At 48.5% G+C, this 11,896-nt stretch overlaps 2 protein-coding genes across 2 annotated transcripts in view; one reads left to right on the top strand and one right to left on the bottom strand.

Annotated features, from left to right (window-relative positions):
- Window positions 1–235: 235 nt before the first annotated feature.
- LOC119101783 (mitochondrial-processing peptidase subunit alpha) lies at window positions 236–10,025 on the top strand (the record flags this gene model as incomplete). The annotated part of the gene is given in 9 exon segments (XM_037225212.1): window positions 236–422; window positions 1,681–1,928; window positions 4,165–4,244; window positions 4,759–4,841; window positions 5,500–5,602; window positions 7,819–7,911; window positions 8,471–8,643; window positions 8,935–9,043; window positions 9,814–10,025. Coding segments are annotated over 9 exon segments (1,130 nt in total), but the record flags the coding sequence as incomplete, so codon positions are not given.
- Window positions 10,026–11,349: 1,324 nt separating this feature from the next.
- Window positions 11,350–11,896, bottom strand: part of LOC119101704 (mitochondrial-processing peptidase subunit alpha-like) — a 6,709-nt gene continuing 6,162 nt past the window's right edge. Inside the window, exon 6 of the mRNA XM_037225121.1 lies at window positions 11,350–11,359. Within this exon, the coding sequence (XP_037081016.1) occupies window positions 11,350–11,359 (10 nt within the window). The remainder of the gene's footprint in view (window positions 11,360–11,896) is intronic.

The following is an 11,896-nucleotide window of genomic DNA, read 5'->3' as shown; positions in this document are numbered from 1 at the left end:
GACTTCTCCGTTTCTAGATATGCTGTGCTAATTTTACCCAGCCAAAAGTCATCTGCTGCTGGAAAACTTGTTATCGACCAAGTGGCTTCGAATGAAGAAGGGTTGTTTATCAATCCCATAGAATCGGATGTTGGGTTTGTTAACAAATCTTGTCAGTCATTTAGTCCCTCTCTTGTACCCAGTTTACTGAAGCCTTAATTGCTTCGTCTGTTGCGCGAAGGTGACAAGGCCGGCGCGAAGTTTCTGCGTGTGATCGGCGTGCGAAATTTCAGAATACATGCATTCTCATTGCATTTGATTGCATAAGCCGTAGTTAGCTCGGTTATTGGATACCTACTGGTCCTCCACCTGGTTGGATGGGATTGTTTTGGTGGTTATCTGATTGATTAAGCCATGCTGCAGGTTTGGAGAGGAATTTCCCGGTGAGTGGACACTAGACAAGCTAGGTTGGCCACCTAGCAGGCTTCGAATGTCGTGGTGTCTGAAAAGCCTGCTGCACATACACACAACATTCAAAGTTTTTTCTCAGGGTGCTGTTGGATGTCCTGAGTACTTATTTTAGCTATATTCGACCGGGAGTCACAGAGTTGCGAAGGTAAATGTCTACTTGGAAAATACTGAGGGTCACCTCTGTTGCTTTTATCTACTCATTTGTTACAATAAAGAAATGTGTCATGTGTATGATTGGAGCATCATGGTGCATTTTGCTGCTAAAACTTCATGGTATTGTCTGCCTCTCAACCTTACAAGAAAGGTTCTGTTTAACCTCTACATTACTGACATCCCTGTCTCATCTCATGACATTTGTGCTACTGATCATTCTTTTTGTTGAATCCTGGCCTTTTGCCTCACAAGATGTTGACCTGATGTGACCACTGCAAAATGCAGAAATCATTGAATAACTGGCAATTGCTGTTGTGCTTAAAGGTGCAGATTTACTATTCTGAGTTCAGTGAGATGCAGTAAAATTGGGACTAATGAACTCAACAAGTTGTAGCTGCTGGCCCAGCAATGACACAGCATGGTTTTTAGTTTCATGAAACTTTTGCCAGGTGCTAGATTTTTAGTGCTAGTTTAGCCTGAAAGTGAAGTCAAAAGTAAATATTGTGACTCATGCTTTAGAAGTTGTTCATTCCGGAAAAGGTAAAATACTGAGAAGAGATCACTTAGTGCAGGAGAAAAGTGTCAGTGTTGCTGTGCTGTTATAAGAAATAAAATGTTAAGATGGAGTGGGCAAAGTTGTCTTCACCCAACTCAGAGGCAATGCAAATTGCCTGTCAGTAAACCCCATCATTCACTCAGTAGGGAAGAGGCCATCATGCTATGGTGGCCACTTTCATTGAATAGTGTAAAGCAGAGTAGATTATTGGACCTACCTTTTTGCTTGTTTTTGCCCCTATCCCATTGGTTTTGGCCATTTTCAGATTTGCTTTCTTGCTGTCAAAAAACATCAGAAGTGTAGCATGTTTAGAACAGCTAAGTTTCATGTTTGGGAAACCAGAGACATGTGGTTTGATTCCCTGTGGTGCCTGCCATTCCTGCCAGGGTGATATGTAGGCGACTCCATGTAGCCTTTGTGGCTGAGTGTGTCATAAAGCCCCAGTGAACACAACAGCATGGTTTGGCATGGCATACAATATCAGCATATGTCACATTGGCTGCCGCGTTTTCGACCTTCAGGCACGCTCGGGCCGCCCGGCGCGTGTCGGCGGCGCCCCAGTCCCGCGCCGCGAGCTCTTCAGGCCCAGAGGATGGCGGCTCGGTGGCTGACATCAGTCAGATCCCGCTGTCGGAGCCGCTGCCGGGCTTGCCGATGCCGGTCAGCTCGACGGCCGTGTTCGGCGCCACCGAGACACAGGTCACCACGCTCAGCAACGGCCTGCGCGTCGCCTCAGAGCCCAAGCACGGCCAGCACTGCACCGTCGGAGGTGAGGCAGACCGCCGCACCACACCCCTGGAGGCCCAGCTGGCACGGCGCGCGGCGACCGGCGGCGTAAGCGCTGCGGCTGTCATACGCGTGCAAGAGCATCTCTCGGAAAACTATCCCGCCATGCGGACAAAACGTGGCGCAAGCTATACTTTGAGCTGACAAGTCATGGCAGTTGAAAGCGTCTGAGCTTACAGTATGTTCCCTAGAGTAGGCCGTCAGACCAGATTTTTGTGCTTTCTTGTCGTACTTCTTTCTTACCGCCCAGTATTGAGAAAGGCGCACAGAGAAAAGATACAACACAGATCGCGCCAACAACACAAATTCCGGATACTACTTCTACGTACATTACATCCACGCGATATACTATACTATCTATATCTATATACTTTACTTTATACATATACTTATACTGTACTACTATTTTTATATATACTTATACTTAACTATCCTTGTAACATTGAGTGCAATTTAAGCAATTCTAACGCGTCAACTTCCTAGCAACAAACTGTGCAACACGGAATCGTCCATTTTACTTGTTTTCTTATGTAACAGCTCCTAATGCATAAACTTCAGGAATTAAACTGCCGCATACTAACTGCAACCCAATGCTGCCTACTGAAGACCCAACCCGCTACGTATTCAGAGCATGGATTCGCGGCGCCGCTTCTCGACCACAGGACGAATGGGCCGAAGCAGTGATACACGTGCTACCCGTATTCTTTCATGAAGGGCTCCTTTCAACCGTGCTTTGTCGTTCGGTCAGGAAAACCACTGAACGCAACTGGGTAGCATCGAAATGCTTTCGATCAAGAATCTCAGTGACCCTGCTTCAAGTAGGGCTTGCGGACGCCCATTCGCGCGAACGTCCCGTGCAATGTGCGTCCGTGCTTTTTTTTAATATTTGATCCAAATATTGAATGGGTGGATTTCTGGGGCCACTGCTCGTGCTAAGCAGTTCTGTGTTAGCCCTGACTCCTACCATCCGAACTTGCAATTCCAAGTCAACGACATAATTTGGCGGCAAAAGCTGAACATGCCGAAATGCTCGGCTCAGGTCCATCCTGCCCTCTGGCGTCACCTGATCTTCAGCGTGACCGGTGCCATCGGCCACAGACCATATCTGTCGGGAGCAAATAGCAAGCGCCTGAAGCGACTCGAACGCGCCCCACCACGGGTGGGTGGATTGGGAGGCAGACGCTCTAACTACTTGAGCTATCGTGACGGACGTATCCTGCTACTTCTAAAAGTGAGAAGTACACAAACAAGCCGCACATCATACATTTTTGTGTGGAGAAAAGCTAGCAACTGTCGCCTCCAAACCGTTCACCAAAGCGCCACAAATTTTTGATCTTATCAAATATATGGCATGTAAATAAATACCAATACAAGTTTTTAAAAAAGTTATGCAGGTAAATGACAATGTTGAAATTTCCAACGTTTATTTTTAATGGTAACCTGTGGGCAGCTCCAAGTCCGTCTTTGGTGGCATTTGCGTTGCGCAAGGCCTTAAGGCGTGTGGCAAGCTTTCATCTTCATTCTATGGTAAAATAAGTGTCGTGAATGTGATTGATCATATATTTGGTAGTGAAGTGCTTAGGTACTGAAAGGGTGGGAATGGGACAATGGGAAATCCTTCATAACCGCATATGTAGCCTTACAAATTACCTGGCGTAGTATTTATATTACGTTTCTGCAAAAAACATTACGAGCACCTTTTAAAATCACCGATTATGTCAAGTGTCATACTACGTACCATGATTTATGTAGTGTTTGAGTGAAAACACATAAAATGCCATGTGCCTTACACAACTGAGTTTTTGTTTTTCTTCATAAATCTGGCAATGCGTATGACCACAGGCACCATTCAAAAGGAATTCGTACTTGATATATCTTATGCCCCTTAATAAATTTCCTATATTTTTAAGTTTTTAGGCTCGTAAATATTAATAGTATGCTGACAACAGTCAAATTGCCTGTGTCACATCAAAATCGAATTAACCGTCCTCGAGATCTCTGATGGGCAGGGACAGAGTTCTGCCCAAGCTGCTTGCGATTAGTCTAGTTTCGAAATCATAGACCTGGCGGAATTGATATTGAGTGACATATCGGTGCAGTATCGGTACGCATCTATCGTTTAGTCCAACGTGCATGATGTGGTTAGTGTGGTATGTGGATGGAGCCTTTGTAGGGGCTAGCGTGTGCCCTCGTGTAACGGTGCCGGTGCTGGTTGGCAGTGGTGGCTGACGCCGGCTCCCGGTATGAAGTGGCCTATCCCAGCGGCGTCTCGCACTTCCTGGAGAAGCTGTCTTTCGGGGTCAGTCGAAAACGGCCTGTGCAGGGACAAGGGTCTAGCGAGATAGCGTTTGTGTCGAGAAGATTATTAATGCGCTTCATAAGCCCTTTATTTTGAAACGTCTCATTTTTCATTTGCTAAATATGAATGATGCTAGTTTTTTGGGGTTTGCCGTGAATGTCATGTGAATGTGATACCTCAACTTATTAATTCAATTTAAAAAAGCTTGAAACGCACTATTACACTGTTTAAAGGCTTCGTTCACGTCGTTCGCGGTGTTGTCAACAGATCCAATGTTTGCTGTTTCGTTACCTGCATTGTGTTCAACTGAAGTTTTCATCTGGTTTTGACATTAAGGGTTACTCCATTGTGACATCTCCCAACATGGACTTGATATATCTGCAGCCGCTTGTCTTCTCTTGCCATGATAAAGGAGACTTTGTTTGCAAACCCTTTCCTAGCCGTGGCGTTTTTGTTCGCCTCTGTTGGTTTGCCTCCCTTGCGCGGCTTTTGACAAATGCTGAATACCGCGCAGGCGACTAAAAACTTCAAAGACCGGAACGAGATCATGCTGACGTTAGAGCGTCTCGGCGGAATATGCGACTGCCAGCAGTCCAGGTACGGATGGTGGTGGACCGATTAGTGCCACCAGACGAGCTGATACCTTCAGCCAACTCGCTGTTCACCTGTATTCATGAACGGTTTGTACTGTGTGTGTGTGTATGTCCATGCACACATGTATGTGCCAGGTATGTATGACACAACCTGAAGCAGAGAGCGTTGTTTGGGTGAAATATGTTTGTCATTGGGGACACAAATAATGAATTTGTGGAATAGGTAATACGAATGTGTTCCACCAGTGCGAAGCATGACTATTGCACCTAACTAACTATCGAATACGAATCGAGTACAGATTTGTCCTGCAGACCACAGCTTCAGTAAACAGGGGAAACATCGGAAGATTCGGTGACCTCCGGTGACCTCCGGTGACCGTTGAGCTGTCGGGACGTGTCGGACGTCGCGCCGGCCACCTCCTAGTGGGCTCCTGGCTGGTAGTGAGGCGTCGGGACCCGTGACCTCCCACCTCTCCCGGAACCTCGAGCTGAGAGGCAAGGTTGACCTCACCAAGCTGCAGGCGATGGAGGCGGGAAGGGCTGCGATTGTCATCGCTTTCCACGGATGCTTCGACAACCGACGACTGCTGGGTGGCGTTGTCAGGATTTGTTTTGACATTGTCATGTTTTCATAATTGTTCCGACGACGGTGTGTTTTCCAGGGATGTCTCCATACACGCGGCCTCTGCGGAAGCGAAAAATGTGAACGCGGTCGTATCTCTGCTGTCAGATGTCATCCTGCGGCCCTTATTCACGGAGGACGAGGTTTGTCTATGCTGACGGCATGATATGAGACTGTGTCAATGGCAACTGCCGTCAGCGAATGCGTTTACTTATTCAGATATTTTTGCATACGTGCCTTTCCAACGATTTGCAAGGGCACATACTACATCCTACGCAGGTTTTGTTTCTGTGTCTATGAACTCGCCACCCAGATAGTGCAATGCCAGTTCAACAGATAAGGCCGTCTCCCACTTGTGTACCAGTCATGCCGGCCAGATGATTGGTTGTGCTGCACGTCATGGTGCAACCGAGCCATTGCAGGCTGACCGTTTTGGGCCGGTTGCCACGTTGCATACTCGTGTATCCGAAATGAATAGTTCTTCCTACCTTTGCGGCTTGAATCCGGGCATGAAATGCGCAAATTGCTCGGTCTTATCCGTTCTATCTTTTGTCGTGGGACGGCCAGTAGCAATGGCAATTGTTTTAGTGTGTTAGTCTTAGTTTCAGGCACCCAAGTGGTTAATGAGACCTTTTGACTTTCGTGTACTTCTTGGGAGGCTTGCGTTGTAATTTATGTTAACGTTTGTGTACGTTTTTTTGATGCGTGCATTTGGTGAGAAGGCCTCCTCGCATCGTAGCAGTCACGTCCGACAGGGCGATGATCCTCCAGTCTTCAGCGTCCAAAGTGAAGCAGTTTGAAGGGACCGATGTGGTTGAGCTGGTGTGGGAAGTCAGTTGCCCTTTTGCTCCCTCGGGACTAGATGCTATAGGTCTCGTTTGCATATTACAGCAACGAAAGTGGTTTGCGTATTAGTGCCCCAATTTCCACGAGCCCCCTCACCAAAGCCAATGACAGGGCGGGCACACGGGTGCGGCTCCGCCCACTGGTCGCATCATTCTCTCCGTTTGGAGCAGATGCTCTGGACGCATGGATTCTTGAGCGTTTTCGATGAGACGATGCTGAGGGATGTGCGATGGCCGAGAGCGGGACCTCGCGTCAGTTTCTCACAGGTGGCAGTAATGACAGCATCACAGATGACAGATACGACCTGTCCGGCTGGCTTCTGTGGTAAGGAACTCCTCACGCTGAAACTGTCCACAGTCGTGTCACTGCTAGCACCTGTTGGCGGACCCTTGGTACATTATAGATACAGTTTCTGCCGCCGTGGGCTAATCTTTCCAAAAACGGCTAATAATTATTGTGAGGTTGGCTGAAATCTTTTCCGAGTGGAGGGTCACGGAAGGAAATGATAGGATGGGGAGGAACGTCTTCCCTGCGGAGGGCCACGCCAGGAAATGGTGGGATGAAGAGGGACGTCTTCCCTGGGAACGTTCGACACACCGTAGGAACAAGGTGGCTGTTAAATGCCTTAGTTTATCGAGCGCCTTGATAGATGGCTGCTTTTGTGGTTTCATGCACTTTCTTCACCCTCTTTTCTAGTTTTTTGTTGTTGTTTAGAATGAATGCTTTTCTGGCAATAATGAATACTATTGGAATGTTGGTGGTGGCTATCTGCATCAGTCCTGTTATCCTGCAACTTCTTCCTTATGAGGACACTGCAAGAGCTTCAGTGCTCAGTTTTCCATAGTTGATCCCGTGACATTCAAATGGCATGGTGCGTACCTACCTGCTAAACAGATCAGCACAACTCGCGTGCTGGTACCAGTGAGGTTAGTCTGTTTGTAAATCCGTCGGTCGTGTTTTCCCGGTGAATGATTCATTGAGAGATTCAAGCGGACGTGATGCGAACGTTTGCGTCTGGATGGGTGATGTGGATGGTGATCTTTTGATGACTGGTATGAACGGCAGTCTCTTGATGATTGGTATGAACGGTGGTCTCTTGATGATTGGTATGAACGGTGGTCTCTTGATGATTGGTATGAACGGTGGTCTCTTGATGATTGGTATGAACGGTGGTCTCTTGGTGATTGGTATGAACGGTGGCCTCTTGGTGATTGGTATGAACGGTGGTCTCTTGATGATTGGTATGAACGGTGGTCTCTTGGTGATTGGTATGAACGGTGGCCTCTGGATGGGTGGTATGGACGATGACCTCTGGATGGGTGCTATGGACGGTGGCCCCTGGATGGGGAATGTAGACGGTAGCCTCTGGATGGGTGATAGTGAATGGTGGTTTCTGGATGGATGATGCGAATGGTGGCCTCTGGGTGGGTGATGTGAATGGTGGTTTCTGGGTGGGTGATGTGAATGGTGGTCTCTGGGCGGATGATGTGAACGGTGGCCTCTGGTTCGACAGATGGACACCACCCGGATGATGGTGCGGTACGAGCTGGAGGACATGGGCAGAAACCCCCAGAAGGAGGCTCAGCTGATGGAGATGATACATGCCGTAAGAATCTCTGCTTAGGTGTTGTCCCGTTCCCTGCCAGTTGTACGACTGCTCGCATTTTCTCATATCCTGTTGTCTGTGACAGTCTTACTGTGACAGTCTTCTTGTGACAGTCTGTGACAGTCTGTGGGCTTACCTCGACCGCGTCACAAGCTACCGGTGCTGCTGGTCGCTGACAAAAGAGGGCCGTCTGCCTCATTCGCTGTCTTCATTCTCTGCACGCATGCCACGTTGCCTTCCTGTTGTATTATTGTTCAAGACCCCTATAACACTGTCTGCTGGACTCAAAGGAAATGTGATCAATCCAGTGCGCGCTGCCCTTAACTGAATTCTGGCTGGTAGGCCATCTCCGCTTGGTGTGGCTTCTTGCTATGGGTCGTTGGTAATACTTTTTTGACATGTCCAGTGGCGAAATTTAGCACGTCCAACTAACACTTCTTAAAACATGCAGAACAAATCCGAAAACTCCGTCATTGCCCCTTTTCTACCAAGTCCTCACAGTGTACGTCCCAGGAGAGCCTGCATTTACCTCCGTCACCTCACTGCCGTTCCCGCACAGGCCGCGTACCGGGAGAACACGCTGGGCCTGCCGAAAACGTGCCCGCCGGGCAGCGTGGAAAACATCAGCCGTCGCCTGCTGTATACCTACCTGCGCCACCACCTGGCCCCCGAGCGCATGGTGGTGGCCGGCGTCGGCGTGGAGCACCAGAGGCTTGTGGACGCCGCGCAGAAGTACGTGTTGTCGTGCACTGGACTGGCGGCGCCTTTGGACACGTGGGAAGCCTTCGAGACGGGCTGCTGGTGCGGTGCGAGACCCCTGAGCGGAGGCCTCAGGGGCCTCCACTTGTCGAAGTGCCTGCATCACCGCTGGGGTGCCCTGAGGAAGCCGCAGGGGGCTGCTAAATGCATTCATGAAATCAAGATGGGAGAGCATTGTGGGCGTAAGGGGATTCGTCTTACAGCCATAATCGACACAGCCATAATCGTGCTGTTCCCCGTGGCGACCATTTTGCGACGTTGCAGGTTCTTCGTGGACACGCCCGCAATCTGGGAGGAGGACCTGGACCTCGTTCTCCCCGGGAAGATCGGTGTCGACAAATCAGTCGCCCAGTTCACTGGCGGACAGGTCTTGGTGAGCGTTAGTCAAAGGATTGAACCCGCTGAATCATGATTCTTGTTTCAGTTAGATATGTAGAAAGTTTCGGCGTCTACATTGACATGGAGCCTCTCTGGCAAAAGTTGTTATGTTTGGTTAATAGTGACGCGAAGCCGGCGGTAGCGTTTTAACGATTTTAAGAAATGGTTATGGTTTAGGGTTAGGTTTATAATTATTCAGTTAAAGATGCAACTCGTGGCACAAATCTTTAGGTCTGCAAAAGCCAAAGTCAAGGGTTATTGGCCAACTTCTTTGCTGCCAATTCCCCCCCGAAAAAAATTGAATGTCCTTTTTATTAGTATCTTTTTGAGGAAAACGATTTTTTTCAACAAGCTTGTAGTAACTTGTTTTCTGATGTCAATCTGGATTCTGAATAGACGTACGCCTACACTCCAGTTTGCCTTGTACTTTGCCTGGAACGTTGTTATTTGTCAAATGCATTGCTATCTTGATCAAGCCCCAAAATGACAGTTCCGTTGAGAAAACATTCAAGAAGCCATCGTATTAACAACTGCTGGCTGCAAAGCATTAGTCATTTGTCGTTACATTGTACGTGTTTAAGCGTTTTGTTCAAATTGAGACCTTATCGCATCCCAGGGCTTTTCAGCTCTCCTATGTTTGACGTATTCAGGTGGGAGGGCACTGTCGCCTACTCATTCAGAGGTAGGGGAAAGGTAAGAGACGGAATAAAAATGTTAGCGCTCGACAACGTTCATGTTTTGCGGTACGTGGCCTGATGTGGACAGGAGGAGCAAGACCTGTCGGACGTCTCACTCGGCCCGTCCCCGATGCCTGAGCTAGCGCACGTGGTGATCGGCCTCGAGTCGTGCTCCCACCACAGTGACGACTTCGTGGCCACCTGCGTGCTCAGCACGCTGATGGGCGGCGGCGGCAGCTTCAGCGCCGGCGGACCCGGCAAGGGCATGTACAGTCGACTCTACACCAACGTGCTCAACAGGTACCGAGCCGCCGTGCGACTGGCCAACGGGCTGGTGCACAGCTGGGTCTGATGCCTGTCAGCCTACCAGAACCGGGGTGCACAAGGGATGGGCTGTCAGTGAAAAGGTCCTGGCGGACTGTTGACTTTTGTATTCGATAACAGGTGAACCATGATATCTCACTGATCTACGTCTTGACTCGGCTTAACCGAATTTTTGATGGTCAAGAGATCTCTCTGACAACATGAGCTGGGTGTTTACGCTGCACGTTGTAAAGCTGGAAGAATCCGAAGGTGGGCAAGTCAGATGGTACGGAATGCAGGGCGTGACTCGTGTGCTTCTAAGTTACGTGGAACGTGTCCTTGCGTGCTGTGCGATTGTACACATCTTGGCAATTTGCAAACCACGTGCGATGTCCGTGATAAAATTCCGCGCTACCTGACTTCCATGCAGTTTGATCGTTTCACCCGTCTTCCACGCAGTTTGATCCGTTCACTTGACTTCCACGCAGTTCGATCCTTTCACCTGCCTTCCACGCAGTTCGATCCTTTCACTTGACTTCCACCTAGTTTGATCCTTTCACCTGCCTTCCACGCAATTTGATCCGGGGGGCGATTCTAGCACGACTAGTGCATGCTTAATGAATTGTTTAGCTTATGCTAATCTTGTTTGGTTGTAGAGAAAACAGGCTGGACGAGACGTTTTCTGGACTAATTTTAGCAGAAACCCCATTAGTTGCACCTATAAGTTTTAACTCCACGCTCGCTAGCCGCTCGGTTGTAATGTAGCGACGCTCGGTTCCACAATGTAGGCGGGAGTTGGTACGATGCCAATGCTGACGTCACTCCTGAACGTGCGAATAGAAATGCAGATGATGGTGTGGCAGCACGTATATCATCTGCGACTTTTATCGAGCCGTTTTCAGGTGCACGTGCACCCTCCAGGTTGAGTTAGTGGGACCACATTACTCTGTCGTTTCTGCTCAAAACGTGTACATTATCACATAACACAACATAGGCTATAGGAAAATACAATACAGCATGTGGCAAACTATTTCATCAACTAAGCAGGTTTTTATATCATATCTGGAGTCAATTTGTACTTTGGAGTCGAGATTTGACGCCTTGTGCGGCTGCTGTGTGATGGAGGATTATCCGGCATCAGTTGGCGGCCTTTAGTGGCTTCCACATCAAATGGGTTACGCTAGGTCACCTTGGCTCATAATGAATTATCTTTGGGGCTGTTCTCGTGTTACCGCCAAGACGACACTTGATGTCATAATAGCCTTGGAAAACCTTTGGAGAAATATTATATTGATGGTTAGGTAAACCACAGGATCAGCCATTACTGTGCGCTAAGCGAGAACCGCGTCGTTCAGCGTCGATTTCCCGTATGTGCGTGATCCTGATGTTTGAGTGTCAGGTCGAGCTTGCCACATCCGCGATGGCAATGCATCGGAATTTCCGGTTCAGTTGTACGAACGGCTTGAGAGAAAATCCTTTGAAAACCTGGATGGCTTGCATCAACAGCCCAAATAGGAGGAGTAACATAAGACCTTGCTTGTGGGTGTGTGCTTGTGATTACCCCCATCCAAGTGTGTTTATATATATATATATATATATATATATATATATATATATATATATATATATATATATATATATATGTGCGTGCGTGCGTGCGTGCGTGCGTGCGTGCGTGCGTGCGTGCGTGCGTGCGTGCGTGCGTGCGTGCGTGCGTGCGTGCGTGCGTGTGTGTGTGTGTGTGTGTGTGTGTGTGTGTGTGTGTGTGTGTGTGTGTGTGTGTGTGTGTGTGTGTGTGTGTGTGTGTGTGTGTGTCATGTTTTAATACCAGCTCTCAGCTCTGACCTCCGATGAAACGCAACTTAACA

Source organism: Pollicipes pollicipes, unplaced genomic scaffold (genome assembly GCF_011947565.3).
Source record: "Pollicipes pollicipes isolate AB1234 unplaced genomic scaffold, Ppol_2.1 Scaffold_4881;HRSCAF=5763_pilon_pilon_pilon, whole genome shotgun sequence".
Taxonomy (NCBI): Eukaryota; Metazoa; Arthropoda; class Thecostraca; order Pollicipedomorpha; family Pollicipedidae; genus Pollicipes; species Pollicipes pollicipes.
This window is presented reverse-complemented; position numbering and strand designations above follow the sequence as displayed.